Source organism: Bactrocera neohumeralis, chromosome 6, assembly GCF_024586455.1.
Source record: "Bactrocera neohumeralis isolate Rockhampton chromosome 6, APGP_CSIRO_Bneo_wtdbg2-racon-allhic-juicebox.fasta_v2, whole genome shotgun sequence".
Classification (NCBI taxonomy): Eukaryota; Metazoa; Arthropoda; class Insecta; order Diptera; family Tephritidae; genus Bactrocera; species Bactrocera neohumeralis.
Window position 1 is genome coordinate 50,411,931 of NC_065923.1, and position 27,910 is coordinate 50,439,840.

General features: G+C 36.3%; 1 protein-coding gene across 3 annotated transcripts in view; it reads right to left on the bottom strand.

Moving 5' to 3' along the window:
- Window positions 1-27,910, bottom strand: part of LOC126763452 (protein cortex) — a 39,833-nt gene continuing 11,923 nt past the window's right edge. The window contains exons 1-8 of one of the 3 annotated variants that reach the window (XM_050480978.1): window positions 9,910-10,308; window positions 9,151-9,302; window positions 8,740-8,874; window positions 8,435-8,681; window positions 8,146-8,328; window positions 4,626-5,006; window positions 3,826-3,975; window positions 1-469 (exon numbers count right to left, since the gene is read on the bottom strand). In XM_050480978.1, the coding sequence (XP_050336935.1) occupies window positions 195-469; window positions 3,826-3,975; window positions 4,626-5,006; window positions 8,146-8,328; window positions 8,435-8,681; window positions 8,740-8,874; window positions 9,151-9,302; window positions 9,910-9,943 (1,557 nt within the window). In that variant the 5' untranslated portion in view covers window positions 9,944-10,308 and the 3' untranslated portion in view covers window positions 1-194. Of the gene's footprint in view, window positions 470-3,825; window positions 3,976-4,625; window positions 5,007-8,145; window positions 8,329-8,434; window positions 8,682-8,739; window positions 8,875-9,150; window positions 9,303-9,909; window positions 10,309-27,910 lie in introns of those variants that run through there. The other 2 variants (XM_050480979.1, XM_050480981.1) reach the window with 2 other exon arrangements.

The following is a 27,910-nucleotide window of genomic DNA, read 5'->3' on the forward strand; positions in this document are numbered from 1 at the left end:
TATAATAAAAAAATACAAAAATTAATATAAGCACCATCTTCAGTTTTCTATAAAACCCTAAGTAGAAATAACCAATAAGTGCATACATACATCTGTATGTGTGCAAAAATAGGAAAAACAATATCAATAAAATTTACATACACTTTCATATATACACAAGTTAAAATTTTCCTTTTACATCTCCAAATAGTAAACTACTTGAGACAATTCCAGGAGTTGAATATGGGACCAAACTTAGAATTCAATTCACATGTATTTTCCCTTGATATACTCGGACCGTATTCTGTTTTATTTTCGGCGCAAAAGTTCCATATTGTTAATGTTTCATCATTGCCGGATGTCGCCAATCGGGTACCATCTGGGCTCCACACCACGAAACGAACTCCACTTTCCGGAATGCATAGCAAATCTACAACACGATTCAAGGAAGACATGACGAGTATTTTGAAATCCCAGCAACCATCGTCACCTTTAAGAAACAAATTCAAAACTGTTTTCAGACTGTGCTGATACAAAATGTTCCTGCCGAAAATTCGTTTGAATGATAAATCGCATTATATTTAGAAATATACAAAACGTTAATATAAAACAAAAAAAGTCGTACTTTTGACTTTCTTGGCATTTTTTTATACTTTCCTACTTTCTACACCTTCAGCGTTGGTCGACTTGCCGTGGCGAAGTGGCTTTAGTAAAAGTAATAGGTGCAACCCAAATGGGAACACACATTTCTACTGCGAACTAAGATACCTTATAATTCCCATAATTAAGATATGGTTGAATGAACCCTTGTTTTACGCTCATCCCCTGTTTCTAGAAGTGTGAGGACACTCGTGTCAACTCCACCCAAAGCCAAGGTGTCGAGGTGCCCGTGTTGGCTGAATTACGGTAACCGCATAGTTGAACGTGAACGGTCCCCTCTGATGCCCGGATGAGTTCGGAGGTATTCTAATGCCTTCACAACGCGTACTGGCTCTGCGTGGCCAACCCCTTCCGGCTGACTAGTGGGAACAGAATGAACACAAATAAAGAAAATAAAAGAATAGCAACCTCTAACACCTTGACAACTAAGGCCTTGACAGGGACAACGACTTCGACAACAGAGTACAGATAACGGAGTCCGACGAAGACACCAGTTGACCTATAAAAGTGCTCCCGGATGTATCAGCGCAGTACGCCGGTGGATACAGCAGTTACCACAGCAGAGTAACTTAAGAATAAATATACTTGCAGAATGCTCCACTCCAAAAGCAGTCATACATATATACATATGTACCAAACAACGTAAACTGGCTGCTAAAGTAGCAAATCAGCATAAGAAAGGGAAGAACTCTGAACCAAGTCAGGAAAAGTCGATACCAAAGGACAGTTTTTATTCTGGATAACATTGCCAAAGACCAGGCTGTCCGCACCTCAGTCAATGAAGAAGAAATAAAACGATCCTATGTTGTATCAAGCTGCAGAAGTCTATACCTGGCATAGACGACTGGCAGCTGATTAAAGATTGGAAACTAAACAAATTCAATAAACCAATATTTGTTGGCATATGTGAGGGGTTGATAGGGACTTTATCGAAAGCTGATAATAAAATCAGCTTCGGCGTATGCAAGGCTAGGTTGAAAATATTTCAAGGCAAAAAAGCGGCTGACGTAGACGAAACGTAGCAAATATTTCCTACAAGTTTGTCTTGAACATTTTTTTGTAACTCTTGTCATTTATGAGATAAATACAAAAAAAAAAATGCGAATTTCATGGAAAAATTAGATTTAGAGCACCGTACTACCTCGCCGGTGGGAGTTACGACTTTGTTGCAATGGGCACTTTTGTAGAGTGTACAATTCTAAGGAATATGCGTCTAAAGTCAAAGCGATGCCGTACAATATATTTGAGCTATAGAAATTTGAAGATAAACAAGTAAGGAAGGGCTAAGTTCGAGTGTCACCGAACGTTTTATACTCTCGCATGATAAAGTGATAATCGAGATTTCACTATCCGTCATTTACATATTTTTCAAATACCGTATTTGTGTAAAGTTTTATTCCGCTATCATCATTGGTTCCTAATGTATATATTATACAGAGAAGGCATCAGATGGAATTCAAAATAGCGTTATATTGGAAGAGGCGTGGTTGTAAACCGATTTCACCCATATTTCGTGCATGTCATCAGGGTGTTAAGAAAATATTATGTACCGAATTTCATTGAAATCGGTAGAGTAGTTCCTGAGATATGGTTTTTGGTCCATAAGTGGGCGACGCCACGCCCATTTTCAATTTTTAAAAAGAGCCTGGGTGCAGCTTCCTTCTGCCATTTCTTTCGTAAAATTCAGTTTTTTTGACGTTTTTTGTTAGTCGGTTAACGCACTTTTAGTGATTTTCAACATAACCTTTGTATGGGAGGTGGGCGTGGTTATTATCCGATTTCTTCCATTTTTGAACTGTATATGGGAATGCCTGAAGGAAACAACTCTGTAGAGTTTGGTTGACATAGCTATACTTGTTGCGGGGCCACGCCCACTTTTCCAAAAAAATTACGTCCAAATACATATGTATGTCCCTCCATAATGCGATCCTTTGTGCCAAATTTCACTTTAATATCTTTACTTATCGATTAGTTATGACACTTTATAGGTTTTCGGTTTCCGCTATTTTGTAGGCGAGGCAGTGGGCCAATTTAGCCCATCTTCGAACTTAACCTTCTCATGGTGCCAAGAAATACGTGTACCAAGTTTCATCATGATATTTCAATTTTTACTCAAGTTACAGCTTTCACGGACGGACGGACAGACAGACATCCGGATTTCAACTCTACTCGTCACCCTGATCACTTTGGTATATATAACGCTATATCTGACTCTTTTAGTTTTAGGACTTATGTGAACAAAACTATAATACTCTCCTTAGCAACTTTGTTGCGAGAGTATAAAAATTACGATTGTCATGTATTTTCAATGGACAGGGAATTTTTTTAGGGTATTTCCAAGGAAAGTTCATGACGGGATTGAAAAAAATGAATAATTCAAAAAAAACACCCTAATACATACATATATATATTAGGTGTATGTATATTATTTCCGAATTTCTACACAAGATCTTACAGGCTGACCGATATTTTCGGCAAAAAGAGGTCCATTATTCGATATCTGAGGGCTTCAAAAGGTATGATCCGATTCGGAAGTTTTTGGATCAGAATGATTTGATGTATTAGTGCAAAGCTTTGTTTTGACAAGGTCATTAAACCGGATAAAATTTTAAAATGCTGTTGTACTAATGGAAGTAAGCGTGGTTACAGTCCGAATCTTTTAAATGTAACATAAGAATGTAAAGGTTATGCTACGCACCGAATTTGGTGAAGTAGTTACTGAGATACATATAAGATTAACACTGGGCGGTGACAGCCTCTTTGTCCACTTTTGAGAACGAATCCTCTGAGGCCCTTCTATATGGTATAAGATGTGAAATATAATGCTTCTGAGGTACTATATATGTATAATTACTGATTTATCGCACTTTTTGTAGTTTTCAGCATTATCGTTATATGGGGAGTGGGTGAGGCTATAATCCGATTTCACCTATTTCCACTCCATCTGAGGGGGAAAAGGTGGTTAATATAGGTTGAGTGTTTGGGAGAAATATACATTAAACTTTTTTGGGGGGTACCATTTCCAGTTTGAAAACACTTTCAAACCACAGGTGTGTCATCCTAATAATCGTTGCGCCAAATAACAACTTTGTATCTTAATTTTATAATTTACAAAAATGTGTTTTGAATATTAAAACAAGCAGTAAATATTCTAATAATATACTGAGTTAATGCCATATCACTCACCTGCCATGGAAACACTCACAAGAAGTTCAGCCGTAATTTTACTAAAGGTGATATAGGTGATAATAATTCTTCGGTCCATCCTCTGGTAGTATGCCACTATTTCTTTGCTTGGGACGTGTAGAACTACGATCGATGCTGGTGTCGTTTCGGCTTAAAATATAGCGATATTTATGTATAAAGCAATAAAATAATGTATGTATGTACATACATATATAAATAAAATAAAAAAATACTTTCCACAAACACCGGATTAATTACACTAGCAAGTGGTCGTTTGATTAATTCTTGAAAATACCTAAATATTATACCCTGAACATCATTTATTAAATTTGCTACGAAGTTTCTGTTTCTAACACCGACACCCTATAAAATACAATATATAGTACATATGTATGTATATAAATGATCAGCGTGGCGAGCTGAGTTGATCTAACCATGGTCGTTTGTACGCGATCTAATCTCTCAGTTTTTGAGATATCGATCTGAAATATTGCAAATATCCTTTTCTCTCGAAAAAGGGGAACCGCCGATATCGAACCACTATAAGTAGTATGTATTTAGCTGTCATACAAACTGAACGATCTATATAAAGTTCTTATATGGAAACATTGTATTTCTGAAGGGTATTATAGCCTTAGTTTGAATTAAAAATTTTTAACTTAAATGTTTAAAAATTGCGAGAGTATAAAAATGAAAACTGTAATATAACTATAAAACACTACTAATACAAAAACCTTATTATTTTTTTTAAAACAATCAAATTATTATACTTGAGAACGGCAACTATTTTAAGTACTTACCTATAACCAAGTCATCTCCATTCCAGGGGTGCCAATCGAAATGAGTGTGCAATTTGCGTTTGGAACAAACTACCAGATATACATCACAGGAGCTCCAATTATAGACCACAATGTCTCCACTTGTATCTCCGCTGGCAATGTATCTCATATTCGGTGACAGCTTTATTCTGTTGATCGGCAGCTTATGACGCCGAACTTTTCTTACAACTTTTAAATCCGGCACGGAGAGTACGTATAAACAACCTAAACCTGTTCCACATATAATTTGTGATCCTGAGTGGTTCCATATCAAGCAATGTAGGTCTGAGTGGTCTGCAGAGAATACTTTTCCATTTATAACCAAAGACTTTGTTGAATTAACAACTTTCCACAGTTCCAACACTGAAAGAAATAATTATTAACATTTAAATGTATGTATAATTTAATATAATTTTAGATGCTTTTAACACCGGGTGAAAATAATAAATTATGTTGGCGGGCATCAGCAGAACATACAGAAATATATTTACAGTCCAAATCAGTTAATTTTATTAAAACCAAGAGAGAGAGAGATTCCACACTTCAATAACGCATTTATCGACTTGAAGATAGTTGAATTCAAAATTATTGATGGATGTACATATATTTTGTAAACCAAAATATAGTAAGATTTAGCCCATTTTCACAATAGTAATATAGGAATGTCTGGAAAATGTTACAAACCAAAACCAGTTAACATTGTTGGAGTAATTCCAGAGAGAGAGAGAGATTTGTCCTCAGCGCACTTGTTGATATAGCTTTATAGATTTGAGAGATATGTTAATTCAATTTATTAGATGGACAGGGACCACGACCACTTTTTAAACAAATGATGCCAAGAAACACGTTACAGAAGTTTCAAGACCGGAGCATACTCTTGTAGAACCCCCAAATCGGACTGTCACAATGCCCAGAACATACTTAATATTTTGGAGGGTTATACACTTTTTATTGCTGAATGGCAGTGAATGCTTCGATACAGTGTTTAGAAGGTCAATTAGCCGATTTCGATGACGATGGAGCAGACGTTCCATTTTTCCGACCATGAAGAAGTTCGAATAGCAATTACCCGTCTGCAGAACAACAGAACGGCCGGGGCTGATGGACTGCCGGTCGAGCTATTCAAACACGGCGGCGAAGAACTGATAAGGAACATGCATCAGCTTCTTTGTATAATATGGTCGGACGAAAGCATGCCCAACGATTGGAATTGAAGTGTGCTCTGCCCAATCCATAAAAACGGAGACCTCACAATCTGCGCCAACTACCGTGGGATAAGCCTCTTAAACATCGCGTATTAGATTCTATCGTGCATTGTGTGAGAGATTAAAGCCCACCGTCAACAAAATGATTGGACCTTATCAGTGTGGCTTCACCTGGAAAAACAACAACCGATTAATATTCACCATGCGCCAAATCTCGGTGGAAAAGACCCGTGAAAGGAGAATCGACACACACCACCTCTTCGTCGATTTCAAAGCTGCTTTCGACAGCACGAAAAGGAACTGCCTTTATGCCGCGATGTCTGAATTTGGTATCCCCGCAAAGCTAATACGGCTGTGTTTCTGACGTTGAATCACACCAAAAGCGCCATCAGAATCGGGAAGGACATCTCAGCCGTTCGATACCAAACGAGTTTCAGACCGACGACTCCCTATCCAAATATAATTTGATATTGATATCATCGGCCTCAACACCTGCGCCGGTAGTTCTGCTTTCTCCAGGCTGGACAAGGAAGCAAAAACACAAGCAGTGAACGAGGGCAAGACGAAATATCTTCTGTCATCAAACAAACAGTCGTCGCACTCGCGACTTGGCACTCACGTCACTGTTGACAGTCATAACTTTGAAGTTGTAGAAAATTTCGTCTATCTTGGAACCAGCATTAACACCACCAACAATGTCAGCCTTCGAAATCCAACTCAGAATACCTCTTGCCAACAGGTGCTACTTTGGACTGAGTAGGCAATTGAAAAGTAAAGTCCTCTCTCGACGAACAAAAGCTAAACCCTATAAGTCGCTCATAATTCCCGTCCTGCTATATGGTGCAGAGGCTTGGACGATGTCAACAACTGATGAGTCGACGTTGCGAATTTCGTCTTAAAAGTTTGCGAAATGTTTATGATCTTTTGCTTTTTATTTCATATTTAACGAAGAGCTGTACGGATATACGACGACATCGACAAACAGTTCATTTAAAACAGTTCTGTTTCTTTTGCGACAGACCTTGTCCGGATGGATGTTTTACTCCAGTTGAAAATATTCGACGCACAACTCGTCCGTTGCTAGGTGTGGAAGACCTCCATTCCGTTGGAAGGACCAAGTTACAGAGATGCTTAATATCGGTACACCACAGTAGTGCGTTGCGCGCGGTTTTAAATGGATAAAAATCGCGACAAAGAATTTGTCTCCAATTTTGCATTTCTAATCAAATTTCGTGTGTGCAGAATCGTTGAGAATGTTGGAAAAGGCTTACGGTGATTCAAAAGCGCAAGCCCACGAGTGGTACAAAGCCTTCAAAGATGGTCGAGAGATCGTTGAAGACATGCCTCGTTCTGGACGACCTTCGACCTCTTCAACTGATGAAAATATTAAAAAAGTAAAGGATATGGTGCTAGAAAATCTTCAGTAGTATTCGAATGTTTTTGGTGGAACGCATGCTTTCTCGACTCGTCCCGATAAAGCTGAAGTTTTCAAAAAGAGTACTGTAAACAGGTCTCCTTGGTATATGTATGTTTGATCGTGCGAATTCCACATTCTTGGAGAGCAATATAACTGCCGATGAGACATGGATTTACGAGTTTGTCATACAAACAAGTCAACAGTCATCGGAATAGAGAGAATTAAAACGAGCAGAATCCAAAAAAACAACGCCAAAGCCGCTCAAAAATCAAGGTGATGCTCTTTGTTTTTATCGATAAGCGTAGTTTTGTGCTTCATAAATTTGTTTCGGAGGGTCAGTCGGTCAATATAAAGTTAGATTTTTCCGTATTGAGGCGTTTGCGTGAGAACAATCATCGAGAACGGTCGGAATTGTGGAAGAACAATTCATGGATTTTACGTGATGATAATGCACTATCGCATCGGGTCACGAATTTGACCAAATTTAAAGCTAAAAACGCAATAAATACCATCGATCAATCAGCAAATTCACCAGATTTGGCTCCCTGTGATTTTTTCTTGTTCCCCAAACTGAAATTGCGTTTTCAATCGGTCGAAGAGATAAAACAAAATTCGCTGAAGGAGCTGAAGGCCATCCCAAAAAGTGCTTATGAAAAGTGTTTCGAGGACTGGAAAAATCGTTGGCATAAGTGTATTACATCTGGTGAGAATTACTTTGAAGATGACAATATAAATATTGATTAATAATTAAATATTTTGCGCTTAATTTACAATTTCCGGTATCTTTTTGTCACAACATACATATACTAAATAATTTACCCGAATTATATTAAACATTTCTAAAAGTTTAATTATGTACACGACAGTTGTGCCATCTTACCTGGATATTCATTGATTTTGCATCCAATTGCCAGAGTCTTGCCATCCGGTGAAAATGCCAAAGACTTTATACTTTTTACATTGAACAACATTGTAACATCATCCGTACGTTTCCAAATTATCAAGTCTTGTCCGAAAGAAGCTACAATTTGTCCATTCACCGACCAATCCACCATATTTGGATCTAAAAAATAATTAAGTATTTAGAAAATATTGCAGAATACATACATTTCTTAAGATAATATATACATCTATGAGGTAAAAAATCTTAAACTATTAGTCAGGATTACCGAACATCGAATCAAAACCGGGAGAGTCGTGTGTGGTTTCAGCAAATGCTAGAGGCTTTGAACGCGGAATGCACCGCCAATCGTATTCATCACCATGTACATCAAGACGTCGAAGTACATTGGAGCGACTTTCCAAACCTTTTACTACTTGATCACTAAGTTGTAGAATTCTATCTTCTTTCAACTCGAATGTCTTATTGATTGCAATCTTCAGGCTATTTTGCCTCCAGTAATTAGCTGAAAAATGCTGAAGAAGAATTTTTTTGGTTAAAAAATAATAATTTTTGTTCAATGTCAATACATACCACTTTCAGAACATCTTTTTCCATATTCTTGGTTGCAAACTTAAGATTTTGGTTTAAGCGCTGGGAATAATATCGACGGGGTATAAATCGATCTCCATAAGATAGAGCAATAATATCGGGAAACGAGGTTCTGCCCTTAAATCAAAAGAAGAAAACATTTAAAATTCTGATACGCAGAATAATATATACCCTTCAAAGGTGCATTTCAACTATACTTAAGTATAACTAAATTTAAATCAAATGCAAAACGGAAAACAACTTTTATTTCGAATTAAGGTTACTTAATAAAGAAAAACCATATTTTATAAAGATCCTTGTCTTGAATATGATCGGTCAGTTTAACCAACAGCTGTATCTGTAGTCTGTGCTTTAAAGGCTTTTTTTTATTAATTAGATATTTTCCTTGTTTACCTGCACAACCTCATTTTCCCATTGGCTGTCACGCTTTTTGATGGAAGCGTCCGCCTTCCCAGATTTCAGATTAGCGATCATCTCAGCTTTAAAACAATTTCGAGTAGTACCATCTACATTCATACCGATCAAATTAGCATTGATTTCGCGTTCTAAAAATATTTTATCAACAGTTCACATAACAAAAGAGACCAAAGAAAATGCCATTTTTACTATGTCCAAGAGCCGTTATTAGACAGTAACAGAGTTTCCTAATCCATATATTTTATTTAATATTGTAAATGCAGCTGAGCATAAAATAATCACTGCTATTTTATAAACAAATATTTACATTAAAAATAAGTACAATACAGTAAAATTTAAAAAAATCACAAAACAATATATAAATTACAATATTAAGACTAATTTCGTTAAAAACGCAATAATTTGAGGCTCATAATTGCACAGTTTGTACAAACAGGTGTGTACAAACCATATGTTAGATAACATATTTACATATGTATGTGTGTATATTATATATAGTGCATCCAAAACGAATGTACATATGTATGTAAATATGCGCTGTTACTACCTCCATCACTCAATATGTTAAGTTGTTTAGAAGTCAATATTATTTTTAATAAAAGTTCCATTCGAACAGAAAAGAAAATAATCATAGAAAATATAATATAAAGCTGTAAAGCTTTTGTTAAAAGTTTGGTTTACTTGTTTCATTCACGAGAGTTTGACAATTCAAATTAGCTGTTCATATAAAGTTACCATTATTCGGGAATCGGGTCTCATACTTTTCCATATTTTGTTATATTTTGCATTTCGTCGATAGACCGAAACATGGCGCGTTTGAAGGCATGGACCTACTAGAAAGGTAATCAAATTAGGTGGCAGCACCTCCTCCTTGCATGCGATTCTCTGTATAAAATTTAAGTTTTGCAAAATACTACGTTGCTTGCATGGGAAAGTGCTGGTAGTGGGCGACACACATCTGGTTCTCGTTCGTATTTACGGACTTAGTATTGTTTCCATATGTCTCTCAAAGTTGAAAGGGTGTTCAGGAATACGTGTACTAAGTTTGACAATAATATCATTATTTATCTAATTAGTTACAATTATTGTCTCTCTCCCTCCCATCCTCTAACTTCCATTGACTTTAACTAAAATATTGGTTATTCTCTCAATACGTCGGAAAAGTGCTTAGAACTAAAATTTTAGAGATGCATATTGGTTATTCTTTCATTTAAGTATTTCATAACCCAACAGTCTCACTGAAAAGTGCTTATTCAAGAACTAAATTTATCAAAAGAAAAGATTTAGATTTTGATAAAAAGACGGTTTTTTTAATATTTTCCATATAATAGAAATAATGGATGCATTTTTTCATGTGTTAAGTAGATTTTCAGATGAATTAGATTAGAGAGATTTAGCGTGTCATTTTTGTATGGCGAAATCTTGATAAATTTTTAAGATTAGTTAATCTTCAACAGAGACGAAAGCGTCAAATTTGTCTAGTAAAGTGACTACTTCAAAATTCTTCAGTGTTTCGACGACGTTTCCATTAATACAATTTTCTTCGTGCTTCTACGTCTTCACATAACTACTTATTATAATGCCCTATTTTTAGTTTTCTTGTATTCTTTTTTGCAACTATTCCTATGTGCTATCTTTCTTATAAGCAATCCTTACTGCTTATGGATTCTTCTAATTTAATTGTTGTTTTTCTTATTGTAAATTATTAATTTTTCTTGTTGAATAATTCTTTTTTATTACGTGTTGAAGCGCTTGGCGTTGTACAGCATATGTCCCGGTAGGAACGGACCCTAAACTAATTGATATTTTTATACTCTTGCAATTTAAAAGAATCAAAGCTCCGGAAATTACTTCAGGGAAATATGGTAATTGGGGGTAATATTGACTCGATTGTATCTGTTTTTGCCAGTAACACACGATATTAACATGCCACATAATAAAAAATGTACAATCTCCAATCATATGGAGAAAACTCAACCATATGTGCGAAAATTCTGATATTAGTTTAGAAGTATAGGAGCTGGTTCTAGGTTACAACCAATTTTATTTATTTTAAGCACAAAGATACATTGTTATAAGTAAAACACGCTGACTTATTTTCATTGTGATAACTCATATGTTGACCGATATATGCGGTATATAATCACATGGAAGTTCGAAAATCTTTATATTATGTATATGGGGGCTCAGGGGAAGAGAGACCCGTTCCAACGCATTGTTAATCCACTTAGAGTACTATTATCAGGAGAGGATTTTCTCTGAGTTTTAATTGTATATCCCATACATTGACCGATATTTTCGGTCAAAAGTGAACTATAGATATTGGGGTCCACATATTCGGATATTGGAAGAGTTTTGGTTGGATTTGGACTATTTTTAGTTATAAGGTGGCAAAATTGTATCCCGTTATATTCCATATTATTCCTTTCTGCTGATTGTCTTTTTTCTAATTTGTATGTCCAGGTGTATTTGTATTTCCATTAAATCTCCGAGATTGTGGGGGTGATCCAATGGCTTGGGTACGTGATAAAGTAGCGCTTGATTTCTTGTTACTTAAAATTTCGTTCGTTTTTCATTTCAAATACCTCAAATTTGCTTTGGTCGCTAAAAGGCACATTATTCCAAAAATAATAATAGTTCTTATAAGAATAAACTAAGCACCATATTAAGATATAAAACTAGAATTTGGAACAGGGGATTGCAGAAGTGAAGAGCATCTGAGGTGAAAATTTTCAAAAAGTGGGCATGGGCCTGACCTCTTATAGGTTTAATGTACATATGTATGTATGTCCTAAACCTATAAAACTATGAAAACTAAATTCAATCTTTGCGCTCCTCTATCAACTTAGTGAAAATAGGCGACTGATACCCTCGCCCACTCCACATATGTATGTATGTATAATGGCTTTGTTAAAAAAAAAAACTAAAAGAACGATTAATTAATATCGAAAAACGCAACAGACATTTAGTGTACAAGCTGCCTTTTTAAAGCTGATGTGAAAATTGAACGATGGGCGTGGCACAACCCACCATTAGCTGAAATCATATATGTATATCCATTACTTCGGTAGATGATTTTATGCTAATATTCCTATTTTGGTTTAGTTTCTGTCTTCTTTTCCATATGGGTTAGTACGCTTCCTTAAAACGATTTCCATTATATTCACTAAATTGCTAAAATCTATATTTTGATAATACTGATGCAATATATTTATATGTACATTGGCCGAAAATAGCTTTGAAAAATCTTAAATTATGATCAGAAAATCTTTTATGATCAAAGAGGTTTTCAAAGAAACCAAGACAGAGACGATTCAATGAACCGGTTAGATTTTATTTATGCAATGAACTGATAACCAGTAATACAGTTTATTTTTTGAAATTTTATTGACTATGTTGAATATTAGTGTTTGTGCAATGTGTGCGTATTCAAGCGTACGCGTGATTGCTTCATCATTAGGGCAACACAATTTTGTGCGTGAAGCTTCAATATGCTTAAGTGGTACACGGTATTACTGACACTCTGAAACTACTTTCTTTTAAAATATGAATACGCTTTAAAAGTTTAATAAAAGTTTAGGATAATGTAGGCCTAATCTCTCTATTCCGTTGGAGAGATCAGGTTGCGAAGTACCTGGCTGCACTTGGTGTCTGCGCCAAATAGCGAAAAAAGTAATAAGTGGGGGGGTGTTGTTTTCTCGGCTATAACCGCGTAAGCGGTGTCTACGTCAGTAAAGAAGAATAATCAAATTCCACAACCTAAATTAGACTTATTTATTAAAATGTATTAAAGTATGGATATATGTTTAACACATCAAATTATTTACTTTCAAATTTCTTAACTTCATATAAGCCTCACAAAAAAAGCACCAACAGTGCTCGCACGATCCCGGAGACAGTGCCAAAAACCCAAGACCACACCACAGGATGCGAGATCATGCGCTCACCCAAAGTTTCTTTCCTTTTCGAACCAAAGGTTGTCCACATCAACATCCTTTAATTCAGACATGAAAATCCATTATGGTTCTATAGCGTTCCCCATGGACTGTGACGTTATGACCGGCTTCATTTTTGAAGAAATATGGACCAATGATTCCTTCTGCCAATAGAGCACACCAAACAGTGACTTTTCAAGTGTCAGGTTTATGGATTGTAATCACTCCAAATGCAACAATTTTGTTTATTAAAGTAGCCTTTCAACCAAAAGGGGCCTTCATCGCTGAACAAAATTTTTTTTGTGAAAACCGAGATCCGTGGCCATCTTGTTTTAGTAATAAATTAGCACGATTCGCAAACGTTGTTCCAGAGTAAGTCTGTTCATCATGAAATGGCAAACCAAGCTTAGTATAAATCACGTAACACAGGTCTAAAGACAACACCCTTACGATTATAATGCACTTATAGAAAAAAAACCAAAGGAATTGCCTTCATGCATCTAGGTATTATATCTTGCTTGGCTTTAGTATAATTTGTGTGACTTTATGGTAATACTTTTGAATATTATTTACTTTTAAAAAATAAAAAGTAAAATATTTTTTAATTTTTGGAAAAATGTGGACCAACCTAATATATCCGCATGTTATAAAAAGAAGTAGGTGAAATTTATGTTAATGCTGAAATAAACCGGGTATATGAAACGCAACAACAACAACAACAAGACATTTTAACAAGCAAACCCTATATTAGCAAACCATTCTACGTGGTTATGCGGCCAATTTCGAACTAATTGGGGGTGTAATAGCGCAATTTAATGGATACATCATTTCAAACTTTAAAGAGTCGTCGGCCGCATTCCACACCCTTATCTGGTCACACATTTCGCACATTCTCAAGTCACTCATTTGTCATTAGGCTAGTTTAACGTTTGGCACTCGGTGCGCCCATAAAAAGTGTAGACTGGGACAAATGTAAAATAAATAAATACTCACAAGCCTAATTGTGCGTTGTTCTTAATATTTGTTCGTGTGTATCATATACTATATAACTTCATACATATGTATGTATATCCACAAGCCAATAAAGTCGGCAGGTTAGCGCAGCAAAGACGAACGAACACCCGACTCAATCAGCAAATTGTTTAAACACTCTATTTGTAACAAAGGATTCAAAAGATTACATTGCAACACACATACACACATTTGTGGGTCTGACTGAGTTGAGAGGTTGGGTATACCAACATTTGAAGGTACACAGGCGTTTGTGAAGTGGTGTCGTGAATTTTGACAGATGGTAATTTTTTCAATTTGTGTTTATGATCCGACAATTTGCGTTTACTGCAGCTCAAAATCGTTACCTCATCCGAAGTGGGGTAATTTAAATGAGTAAAAAATGTAGCGAAAACGATTAAAGGGTTTGTCAACATGAATTTGCAGTTATGGCAACGATAATAAGTTGTAAATTTAAATTGACGTTTGATGTTGTCAAACGAACGTCTGTCAAAATATTGTTACATAAGTCGCTAAAACCTTCGAAAGTACATAACTATTTGATACGAAAGAATACATACATACGTATTTATTAATCTAAGTGCGAAGTAAGCTCTGAGCCCCTGTGGTTTTTGTATTCTAATACGTACTTGAGAGGGGGACTAAGGTTAATTCGAGTAAAACAAGGCTCGTTTTTATGATTTTTTTTTTTTTTCTTCTATGAAACAGTTAAAGTATACTTTCAACAAGAAAAAACGTTAACTTCGGCTGCACCAAAGCCAATATACCCTTCACAGGTGCATTTCTTTTAGTAATTATATGTTCAGTTTGTATGGAAGCTATATGCTATAGTAATCCGATCTGAACAATTTTTTCGGAGATTATATTATTACCTTAAGCAATAATCCATGTCAAATTTCGTGAATATATCAAGAAGATACCACATACAAGCCCTTTATTCCGATCGTTTAGTTTGTATGGCAGCTATATGTTATTGTGGTCCGATATCGGCCGTTCCGACAAATGAGCAGCTTCTTGAAGAGAAAATGACGTTTGCAAAATTTCAAAACGATATCTTAAAAACTGAGAGACTAGTTCGTATATATACAGACAGACGGACGGACAGACAGACAGACAATCGACTCAGCTCAACATACTGATCATTTATATATATATACTTTATAGGGTCTCCGACGCTTCCTTCTGGGTGTTACAAACTTTGTGACAAACTTAATATACCCTGTTCAGGGTATAAAAATACACTGTTATCAGTAAAACATGCTCTCTCATTTCTATTGAGATAACTCACATGTTGGCCGATATATGCGGTATAAAGTCAATTTCCGGAATAGTCTTCAATTGACTCTAAACGGTTTCCACGGAGGGGTCGTTAAAGTTTTCTGAATAGCCAGAAGTCACACGGAGCTAAATCAGGCGAATACGGTGGTTGCGACACGATATTGGTTAAAAATTTGGCAAAAGACACACGAAGAATCAATGCAGATGCGACGGTGCATTATCGTGGTGCAAAAGCCAAGAGTTGTCGGCCCATAATTCCGGCTGCTTTTAACGAATAGCTTGGCGCAAGCGACGTATAAAACTCAAAGAGTATTCCTTGTTGACGGTTGTATCGGTCGGTAGAAAGTATGAGTTTAACGATTGATCATGGTTTTTTCGATTACCACATACGTCTATTATATACATATGTACATACACAGAGTATACATACCTCACTTTCACTATCCTTATTCACAAAAATTTGCTAAGGATGTAGAATGTTCGCTCATTCACCAAATCCACCATTTCGTATTCGTATACAAATTTTTGTATATGTACATATGTATATGTAAATATGAGTATGCGGTTAGAGTGTGTCTTCCCAAGAGGGCGAATGGGTATTCGACACCTACTACTTACAGTTCCGTTTTATTAAAATTAGACTAGTTCAATAAAAGTAAATCAATTATGCATGTACTGTACGTTTAAGTCAATGGCTAAGGCCTTTATTATACATACATATGTATGTACATATACTCAAAATATACACGCGGTCGTAAAAAACGATTGTTTTCCGCAAATAATCGGTTGCCACATTTTGGTGTGATTTCTGGGCGGGAATTTCTTCTGCATTTCCATATCATAAGTTAAATTTGGTGTTCGTGAAATTGTCATGCATAGCAATGAAACGAACAAGCAAACAAACTAATGACTGCCTAGAAAATTGTATTTGTATGTGTGTGTGTGTGTGCACAACGTGCGAACAACGGGATGATTTATGCTGCCAGTTGTTGAGTTGCACACATCGCTATTGGAGGTAAAAAATTGCTTAATTATGCTCTCACTGACACCAGACCAAATGGTTTTATTGCAATATAGACTTATGCGTACATACATAAGTATATGTATGTATGTATGTAGACATCCCCATCTTTATATAGGCACACATTTGTTGTACGGTAAAAAACATAGAGGGATCGAAACACTTATAGTTTTTGCGGTAAGGGTGCTTAAGCGACCGTATAATTTACAATTTAGTTTTTGGTAGCTGCATCCCCGAAATATCTGGAGAAAAATGTTCTGCATTCACTATGAATATATAGTATTTTAATACTATAAAAAGAATACCCAGTCATCTATAATTAAATGTACGAGTTTTTTAAGTATGACCGACTCTAATTTGCTATTGATAATAATATTTATTGCACAATTAGATCACTCGATCACAACTGCTAAACAATCAAGAAGATTTCCAAGCTTGTAGTAAGATAAGTAATACTAATATTTTAATGACCAAGCAATTTAGCTTTGACAGTGGAGCACCGGATTCACCGACGGCACTTTCGCACCTGAGAAAGTCAATGCTGATGATTATAACAAGTTTTTAAAAAAATTGGATCTAATCAAATGTGTATGGCGACAAGAAGGGGTTGTAGGAGTAAGATATATTCGGTTTATTTTCCTGCTGGGAACGTTTTTATATATCAAAATGATGACAATGGCGAGACGTATTGATTTACTGAAATTGAGATGTCTGATAAAACTTGGTTCAGGTGTTCCTTCGCGCTGTCTGTCGATTGCTATATGGGCGAAACTTCTATTTCTCATATTATCGGTTCATGAATTACCCAGAATAGTGCGTATATGTTTTCGTTATTCTAATATACGAATAAAGTAGAATAAATTAAATAAGTTCCGATTAGATCAGTCAATATAATGTATGTATATACTATATTTCAATGAATTTAAGCGATCTTTTTGTGTTTGATCGCAACATGCTTTAGCGTTAAGGTAGTAGTCTGGTTACCTATTTTCATGACTACTTTGGAAGATGGTTTTTTATAGGAAAATAAAAATGAATTATCTTGAATATATAGAGTGTTTTTACTAACATATTGAAAATATAAAAAAAATTTATTTGAAAAAATTTAATACTTTATTACTATTGTTATTGTCACTCGAAGTTGGAACCTCAAACAAAATGCACGTGGGTGGTGCGGGTGATTTTGGCTCTTGATGTTATCTGAAATCAAATATTCTTAATTATTTTTAATCTAGAAGTCCCTTTATTTTAGCAAAGGATTATAAAACAAAAAGTTAGGGATGAAAAAAATCTCGTTGGTACCGACGAGAACTATAAGTGTGTAGAAAACAGCCTGTTCAAATTTGAAAGCAATCGGTTCAGTAAAAAAAAGTAAGGACCCGGGCCGACCAGAAAAACAATGTCTTGAGAAAAACGCGTTTAAAGTTCAACAACTCCGCGAGAGAGGACTCCGAGGCGCTCTAGGAAACTTGTTATTATTGCCGAAATATTTCTGTCTGAAATTTTTACAGTATATTCTTAAGACATTGTATTTTCAAATTAAGCAAACAAAATTTTCGATTTTTTGAACCCAAGTTACCAGACTACTACCTTAAATGCGAATGAAATCGGTCGAAACCTTGGTCTAACCCACTTCAAATCGATATTTGAACTTTTTTTATTTCTTGTGCAAACCGTATATTAATTATTATGCGTGATATACTACATACATATGTATAAATAAGTGGCGGTACAAAATAAAACTAGAAAAAACTAGATCTAGTCCGATCTAAATAATAACATAAGAATGTCAAATTTCGTGGAAATACTTTGTCAAATAATCGATATCTAAAAACTAGTTCGTTTATATACAGATGACATACAGACGAACATTTCTAAATAAATCATGCTCGTCACGCTGATCATACTTTATACATAGCGTCTTCGACATATCCTTCTGGGTTTTACAAACATCGTGAACAACTGAAATTTGTGGAAGACCTTAGCATCGATTTGTGGATTTGTGGTGGAGCACATATTCTACCGAATTCGATAAGCAGACCAATTTTACATTACCAGAGATACATATGTAATGAAAAATAAATGTTGGTAGAAAGATTAATTTAAAATTTAATACAATCACGGCAATTTAGCAATAATTATCGCGAACAGTCCCAATACATTTGTGCCAACATTTTTTCCAATCCTCGAAACAGTTGCTAAAGTCAATTTCAGGAATAGCCTTCAACATGCGAAACGATTCACATTTAATGTCTTCAATTGACTCAGAACGGTTTTTCCGGAGTGGTCGTTTGAGTTTTCTGAATAGTCATAAGTCGCACGAAGCCAATTCAGGCGAATTCGGTGGTTGCGGCACGATATTGTTTGAAAATTTGATGAAAAACTCGCGATGATTCAATGCAGTTTGGTGGGTCGAAAGAATTCGGAGTGCACCACACCCCGATAATCGAAGAAAACTGTCAGCATAACCTTGATATCTGGCCTGTTTTGACGTGGTTTTTTCGGCTTCGGCTCACTTTTGACACGATATTCGGCCGATTAATCTTCTGTTTCCGGGTCGTCAGAATAGATCCAAGACTCATCGCCAGTAATATACATTTCATGACATCCTGTTAGTCGGAAAGCATTGTTTCACAGAAAAAAATTAGTGATCGTGCTTTCACTTTCCTTAGGCCCAAATGATCTTTCAAAATGGTTTCCGCTGATACTTCTGATATTCTAACAAACTGTTAATCGTCGATTCTCAAGCATCAATTTATTTTTTTTACGTGTTGATCATCACTTGATGTTGATGACCATCCAGGGGGCCTATTCTGTAACTCGATTCGAAAGTGTATTCTATTCGAAATTCGGATCTACTTTATCATTATGCGAAAGTTGAACCACCCTGTGCCAGAAAAAATACGTACAATATTCGTTTTTGCTTTCTACAACTCAAAAGCTAACGAATATTTTATTCGAAAATTGGCTTGAAAATCCGAAAATCGAGTTACAGAATATAAAAAATCCGATTTGAGTAAATTGATTTTCGAATCGAGCTACAGAATAGGGCCCGAGGAAGTGATTCGTCACCGATGCGCTCTCGACCCTCTTTGAATAATTTGTACCTATAAAAAAAAAGAACACTTCCTCGCGAGAAGTAATTCTCACCGAAGGCCTTTCCAACATTGTGAACGTTTCGGCAGCTGAAAAAATAATTTTAGTCGGATTATGCTGATTGCTACTGATGAACAAAGCGTTTTTTCTTGGATGTACCGTGTGTTTAAAACAATTATTCTTATAGCGAAGAGTGGAAACACTTCGATTGACCATAAACATTTTTTAACATTTTCTAGATATTAGGAATGGAGTCATAGAGTAATCAAACAAGCAATGCATTTAACTTCCACATTATTTTTGACAGGTTTACACAAAACTTTATTAATTGATAGTATTTTCCCGGACACACAAAGCAATTACTTCAATGATAACTACCTCAGTAATCGAGAAATATTGGTATGTTGATGCCGCATGTTCCAGATAAAATATTTTTTTCTGGGCGACCTACTGTCTTTTAAATCAATCGAAGCTGTCGTTGATAAAAATGAAAGCGTAAATTTTCCAATTCAGTTTTTAAATTCTTCAGGAATACTCAAAATGACACCAGGCAATGTGCAGCTGAAGATTGATTCACTTATTATATTGGGTTGTCAAAAAAGTCTTGCGGTATTTTTATTGAAATTGAAATTGAAATGAATTTTGATGACTCATGCCCAGCTCTTCACCGATGCTACGACTGCTACTATGCCGGTCTCTTTCGGCCAATTCAGCGATTTTATCCTGAGCGTGGCGTGGCGCATCTTCGACCATTTCTACACCAGAACGAAAACTTTGAAACCATCGTTGTGCGGTGGAAATGGAAACTGTATCGGGTCCATAAACTGCACAAATTTTATTGGCGGCTTGAGGTGCATTTTTACCTTTATCGTAGTCGTACTGTAAAATATGCCATATTTTCTCTTTATTTAGCTCCATGTTTGCGACGCTATAACTCACGAACGACTTAAAAGAAACGACAATCAATCAAACACTTGTTAGCGCGTGAAATGAGCTTTCCAGGTATAGCATGACCCGATGCGACAAATAAAACTAGAACTACGCGCTTACTAGCGAAAATACCGCAAGAATTTTTTGACAACCTATTATTAATGGTACACGTATCGACTGGATCACCAAAAAATATCCTTGAATCCTTGAATTTTGATTGTATACATATCCAAATTACATTTTTGAAATGTTTGTCTGACTGTCTATTTGTTCCGGCGAATCTCTGAAACGGCTCCACCGATTTTGTTAAGGCTTTCACAGGCACTCAACGCATTTCCAGTTGAAATTGGTTAACAATATTTACTGAAACACTGCAGAAACAAGCCCTCTAATCTTTGCGATTTCCCAATTTTATTTTCTTTTTCTATGGCGCTTTTAAAAGCTTAAACTGCTAGAGTATTCGTTAAGGTAGCTCAGTTTCAGTATTACCGACTAATTGATGCTCTTCATTTCCTTCCCACGAAATTAATTATCCTCTTGGTTGGCAAAAAAACGTTTGTGCGCAAAAAACACATTGCTACAGTTTATACAATTCCATTTGAGTGTGCTTAGCACTTATAAATGTAAACAATGCACAAACACATCTACACTTCTTCACATGTGTACCATAAATATATGTATGTACGTGTATGGTATATGTGTATGCATAATCAAGTGGAAGTAATAAATTCCTAAAAGAACGGATCCTTATGCAATTTCGGACAATCGACAGCCGCAGCGGCTGCATAACAGGATAAGAATGATAATAACGCAGTAACACACACACACACACATGTGTATACATACATATCGGTATATATAAATGCATTTATATACTTTCAGTTTCGACAATTTGATTGTCGGTCGCTGCAGGAAATGTAGCTGTAGTATTCTCAAAAGCATAATCCTTATATTGTTTTCCGCCCTCTTCTGCTCGGTCGATTGAATTTTCATACTTTCATATGTACAAACATAAGTGCAAGTTATGAATGCATAGGCTACAAACACACTGCAAAAAGAGCACCGCCGAACACAAAGTGAGCAGTCGACAACAATGTATTTACAAATAAGGGTATTAACAAATGAACCTGTCAATCTTAAATTGAATTCTCTTTTGCGACTGTTTACTTATGTATTTAATGAAGATAAAGAACTGTAGCGCCATCTGCCTAATTCGGAAACCGCGATCTACAAGAAACCAGTAGGGGTATCACGTTAATTCATCAATATGTAGTACGTACGTATCTCTGCCACACATAAAATGAGCTAGGAATCGCCATTGCATATGCTTCTAAGTTGGAAAAAAACAGCTAAATGCGTTTTGGCTATTTTAGAGGTTAAATATGATAGAGTTAAAGATTTAAAATTAATTCAGTTAATTTTCTAACAATTATTTTACAAAGAGGCAACTCCTACCTACCCATTATTGTTTACGTACTCGTAGGATAGGCATCTGCGAATTAAAATTGTTTTAGAACTTCCGATTGACTTTATACATTGTAAGTCGCTCATTAAGTGAGATATCTTAAGCAACTTTCGAAGACGTCTTTTTCTGTTAAAAGTGTGTCCTGACGAAAAAAACGCATAAAATTTAATATTATGACCAAACATTTTAATTTATTATAAAGTTAATTATGTTTTAAAAATGATATCGAGCAAGTGACCGTCGTGGCTTGCTCGAATAAATTCCGACCAGAGACCCAATTTCAACCACTTTTTGCAGCAATTGTGGCAGTATGTTACCGATAACTTACCGAATATGCGCTTCTAAAGCGTCAATAGCCTCGGTCTTAACACGTAGACAAGCGCCTTCACTTAAGCCCACAAAGAATTTCCCAGCGGTGTTAAATCGCACGATCTTGGAGGCCACGTCACAAGCTCACGACACAAGATAATGCGCTCACCAAAAGTTTCCTCCAATAAATTGATGGTTTCTTTGGCTGTATTGCACGTAGTGTCGTGCTGTTGAAACCAAAGGTCCTCTACATCAACATCCTACCAATACATTCAGGTATTCTTCGATACCATGCTGCACAACAGCAAAAGCGTCTTTGGTGCGCACTCTGAGGATGCTACTGATCGGCTTTAGAAATTCAGAGAGAATATTTTCGTAATAATAGCGTTATTTGTACCCATTTTAACTTTCCGTCTGACGTTTCAGCGTTTATATTGGTCAAAAGTTTGATTTATTAATGAAATTAAGTAGACAATATTGTGGCGCAAACGAACCACTAACACGCGCACAAAACGCTATTAACCGAAAATTTAATAAGGACCATAACTAAGTACTAAATTAAGATAGAAAACTCTAATTTAGCACAGTGGATCAATAGCAATAGCAAGGGGCTCCTGTGGGCAACAAATTTTGAAAAAATAATACAATGGGATAAAACCTTGCACAAAAAGTGCTTTTAAACTACATATATTACCCTATCACCAAAAATTGTCCAAAGCTAACCAAAAATGTTCAAACCCCCTATGTGCCGATTAAGTACACCCCAGTACCTATAGTTGACTTTTATACGAAAATAGCGGTCAATGTGTGAGATATCCAATTAAAACTTATTAAAACTTGGAGAGGATCCTTTTTTTATAATAGTATGTCTGAATGTCTGAAATACTTACCTTAGCTCCCATATACCTAATAATGGTTTGTCAAAAAAGTCTTGCGGTATTTTTATTGATTTTTTTAATTGAAATTGAAATGAATTTTTGATGACTCATGCTGCCTTGACCGATGCTACGGCTGCTACTATGTTTCGACCAATTCAGCGATTTTATCGCTGGACGTTGTCTTCGATTCTACACCAGATAAACCATCGTTGTGCGGTGGAAATGGAAACTGTATCGCCATAAACTGCACAAATTTTATTGGCGGCTTGAGATGCATTTTTGCCTTTATCGTAGTAGTACTGTAAAATATGCCGTATTTTCTCTTTATTTTGCTCCAACGCGACGCTATANCTCACGATCAATCATTGACAATCAATCAAACACGTGTTAGCGCGTGAAATGAGCTTGAGGTATAACATGACCCGATGCGGCAAATAAAACTAGAACTACGCGCTTTCAGCGCCAACTAGCGAAAATACCGCAAGACTTTTTTAACAACCTAATATAATACAAAGATTTTCGAACTTCCGGTTTACTTTTGCTGGACGTTGTCTATTCGGTCGAATATTATGCAATAATTAATGCTGGGTCTCAAGATGTGTGATGGTGTTGCGAATAGTACGCTCAGTAGGCCATTAGGCGAAGCGCCAAACACCTTCTTTGCAGAACGTGAATTTCATGATGAAATGCAAAACAATACTGAACAAAAATAATTTGACAGCGTGACACGACTCACACATGATCTGTGAAAAAGAGGCTATTGAAAAAAGTACCTCTACTTGGATCACCCGATACAATAATCAAAATTGTGACGTGTTTTTTCAGTACATAACATTATATACAAGTACATACACGCAAGTACAGTCGACTCTCGTTAATTTGAAACTCGAGTCACTCTTAAAATATTACGAGTTTTATAGAGTGTTTGAAATATCAAATGGTTCGAAATTTGTGATGACGACCATGGCAAAATAAATAAAACTACGAATTATTAAGTGTTGAATGTCCGGTCCCTTAATAAAGGTTTTTATTTATTAATATAAAAATGACAAAGGCTGATTAAAACCGCCGTCCAAAAATTCGATGGACATACATGATTCGTAATGTGAATTAATAAATCTTTCGAAAGAGACTGTCGTTATACTGGTAATGCTTTAAAGCACAATTCTGCTGATCAACTGCTCAATAACTTTTTTAACGACGGAAAAACGATTGCCTGAAATGCTTTTTCATCACTTTCGTTTTGTAGACATGAAACTTTGTAAGGTATCAAATGAGGATCTTGGCACTACGGTTAACTTCAGCCTCCACCGAAACATCCCCAAATGGGTTGAGGCTGATTGACTATCGCCGGGGCTCATCTTTATCTGTAGTACTTTCGTATCTGTTCATCAAGCTATAAAAACTACCAACCGCCGATCATGTTGTGATACCTGGAAGACACGTCTCCAGTTTTTAGATGTGCGTGCGCTCCGAGGTTGAACAAAACCACTAAAACTCACCCGCCTCTGATGCGCGCCAAAACACAAGGAATGGTTCGACGTGCGAGGTTGCTCTCTGAGAGCACTCGTCATCTATAAGTATGTGGGACGGCATTTCTCCTTACGTACAGCTTTGGTTTCGGAAAGTGCAAAACACGAGGAGTGCCGTTTCGCAAAGAGAAAACAGGCTGCCTACTCTTACACTATAGATACCGAGAGTTGAAGAGGGAAGCGAGACGCACTTGCAGACAGAAGAAGAAAGAGGCTGAAATGCGTGAGTACGAAGAGCTTGATAAGCTGGTCGACAGGGGTAATGCTCGAAAATTCTACGAAACAATGCGGCGACTTACAGAAGGTTTCATGACCGGAGCATGCTCTTGTAGAACCCCCAAAGCTGATCTAGTCACTGTTTGAGCATACTTAAATTATGGAGGGAACACTTCTTTGAATGGCATTGTTGAGGAGAGTACTTCCCAATCGATGACGATGGAAGACGTCTTAAATAGCTTTAAAGAACAACAAAGCGGCAGGGGCCGACGGATTGCCGGCCGAGCTTTCAAACACGGCTTCTAAGGTGCATGCATCAGCTTCTTTGTGGAATATGGTTGAATGAAAGCATGTCCAACGATTGGAATTTAAGTGTGCTATGCCCAATCCATAAAAAAGGAGACCCCACAATCTGCGCCAACTACCGTGGGATTAGATCGCATATAAGGTTCTATTTTCTTTTGGACCTTATCAGTGTGGCTTCAGAACCTGGCAAATCAACAATCGACCAGATATTCACCATGCGCCAAATCTTGGAAAAGACCCGTGAAAAGAGAGAATCAAACACCACCTCTTCGTATATTTCAAAGCTTTTCGACTCAGCACGAAAAGGAGCTGCCTTTATGCCGCGATGTCTGAATTTGGTATCCCCGCAAAACTTACGGCTTAATCCGTTGAGTAACACCAACCGTCAATCAGAGTTCGATACCAAACGAGGTTTCAACTTCCCTATCAAATTTTTCAACCTGCTTTTGGAAAAATAGTTCGACCAATTAGAAAGGTCATAAAATGTTGATATCATCAAATAGTTTCTCCAGGCTGGACAAGGAAGCACAGAAAATGGGTCTGGTAGTGAACGACAAAAACAAACAGTCGTCGCATCGTGTATCTGTTGACAGTACAAGATAATTTCGTCTATCTTGGAACCAAAATGTACCTTCCACAATAACTCTTGCCAACAGCCTCTTCTCTCTTGAAAGCTCCTTCTCGACAAACAAAAACCAAACTCTATAAGTCACTCATAATTCCCGTCCTGCTGTATGGTGTCTTGGACGATGTCAACAACGGATGATGACGTTGCGAAGAAAAAGTTCTGCAAAGATTTAACGCGCGCGTTTACCGCATTCGATGGAACGATGAGCTGTACGAGATATACGACGACATCGACATAGTTCGAATATAATAAAGAAGATTGGCGCGCTGAACTCGGCTATAATCGAATTAAGCGGTTCTACGCCAATTAAGAAGAAGAAGAATTATATACAAGTACATACTTATATTGAAATGATGCTACTGGAGTGACTCTTTACGATTTTTTCTACTGCGTAAACTGCGCACTTTGCGTAGCACTTGAAGAAAAAGATATCAATCCAGATCCACCATTAATTCTTGTCATTTAAAAAGCGAATATGCAGATAATGCCTTAAATATGGTTCACATAGAGATTCTGTCAACAGATGACATTCCTTTTTCATGCGCTGATCAGAAGATAATAGATAATCAAAAAACTTCGCCGAAATCAAGTTCGTGTAGTTTATCTATTTATGAAATCAGAATAACTAGTTCAATGAGTCAGTCTTCCTTCATACTTGTACGGAGTCGATTTTAGTCTCAACTCCACCTTGAAGAAGTATCTTATGCAATTTGGTACCACCATAGACCGGTACAATCGTAGAACAATTTCCGAATTTACAAAAGTAGACTTAAATGCTTTCCTCTATTATGCAGTACACAAACATTTCAGTTGATTCATTTTCTCCTTTAAGGTATGTTTCCACAGGTTTTTCACGTTCGAATCGATACCTTCTGTTCTGTGTGCTCGTAAACCAACTCGTGAGCGGAAAATTTGTCTTCAAGTGCACTAAACAATTCATTAATTACGATAAGCTTCCTCGCCTAAAGTTGTACTGCTGATGCTTGAGACTCGGGAAAATTAATATTCGCTGATCCCGGCGAATTATCTGACATTTTTTTCTAACGTCTCGAACCTATCTCTCTTTTGGATTTCTCGATTGATTGCACAGACAACAGACAGTAAACAGCAATACAATCGTAGGAGAGATTTGATGGTTGAATCGAACATGTCAAGAAGGCCATGCCGAAAGGTAACGTTTATAGCTACTTCAAGGAGCCAAATTTGCCTCTGCACTATGTGATTAACTTGTGGTCGCTTATTCGAAGAATACACTTACAATTGCACCAGATGCCATATAACGTATCCCTAAAACAGCCAAGTTATGGAAAAATTTAAGAATATTTGTGTGCCTTAATTTTATAAAATAATAAAACTTATATAATTTTGATATTATTTACTTAATTTTTATAAAATGAGAAGTAAATTTAATAGTCTTGAAAAAGTGTTTCCGAGCTTCGTATTTAAAATAAAATTCCCATCTTCTTATGCACACACACATACCTGTTTACAAATACATTTTAACCACATAAAAGATTTTTGATTGAATGAAATATTGATAAGCAGTAAATTCTAAAATTAATCGGCCTCAACATCGTTCTTAAAAATTTGCATTTTCAATGTTCGAATTATGTGCTTTAGACATACATACATACTTGTATATAATACATACATATGAACGTGGCACACGGCAAACTAACTTCCATATATCTTCCTGTACGCGTTCATATTTTGACGCATGAGGGGCATGGCTGCTCGTGAGTGCAAGCGTTGGCTTCTTCAATAAATAAAATGTTACAAACTACTAGCAAATTGGATAAAGGTTTTGAACAGGCTCTTAACCACACGTAATCACAGTGTAATCTCGAAAATTTGCATCAGCGTCAAATTGCATTGTTCCACAGATATTCAACAGATTTATTATTCTTATCACGTCCACCACTTTTAAGATAAAGAGGGGTCGCGCGTTGCGGGCGCTAATAAATTCGAGTTGAGAAGTTCACCAACAAACGTAAAAAACAGTCTAATAAATTCGCTAGCCAATGAAAAGGACGACAAACCGAATTGAAGTTTCGTGTGTTCTAAGTGTATAAATATTACGAACATCGTGAGTCAAATGTTTTCTAAGAAAACACTGAAACAACAAATTTTT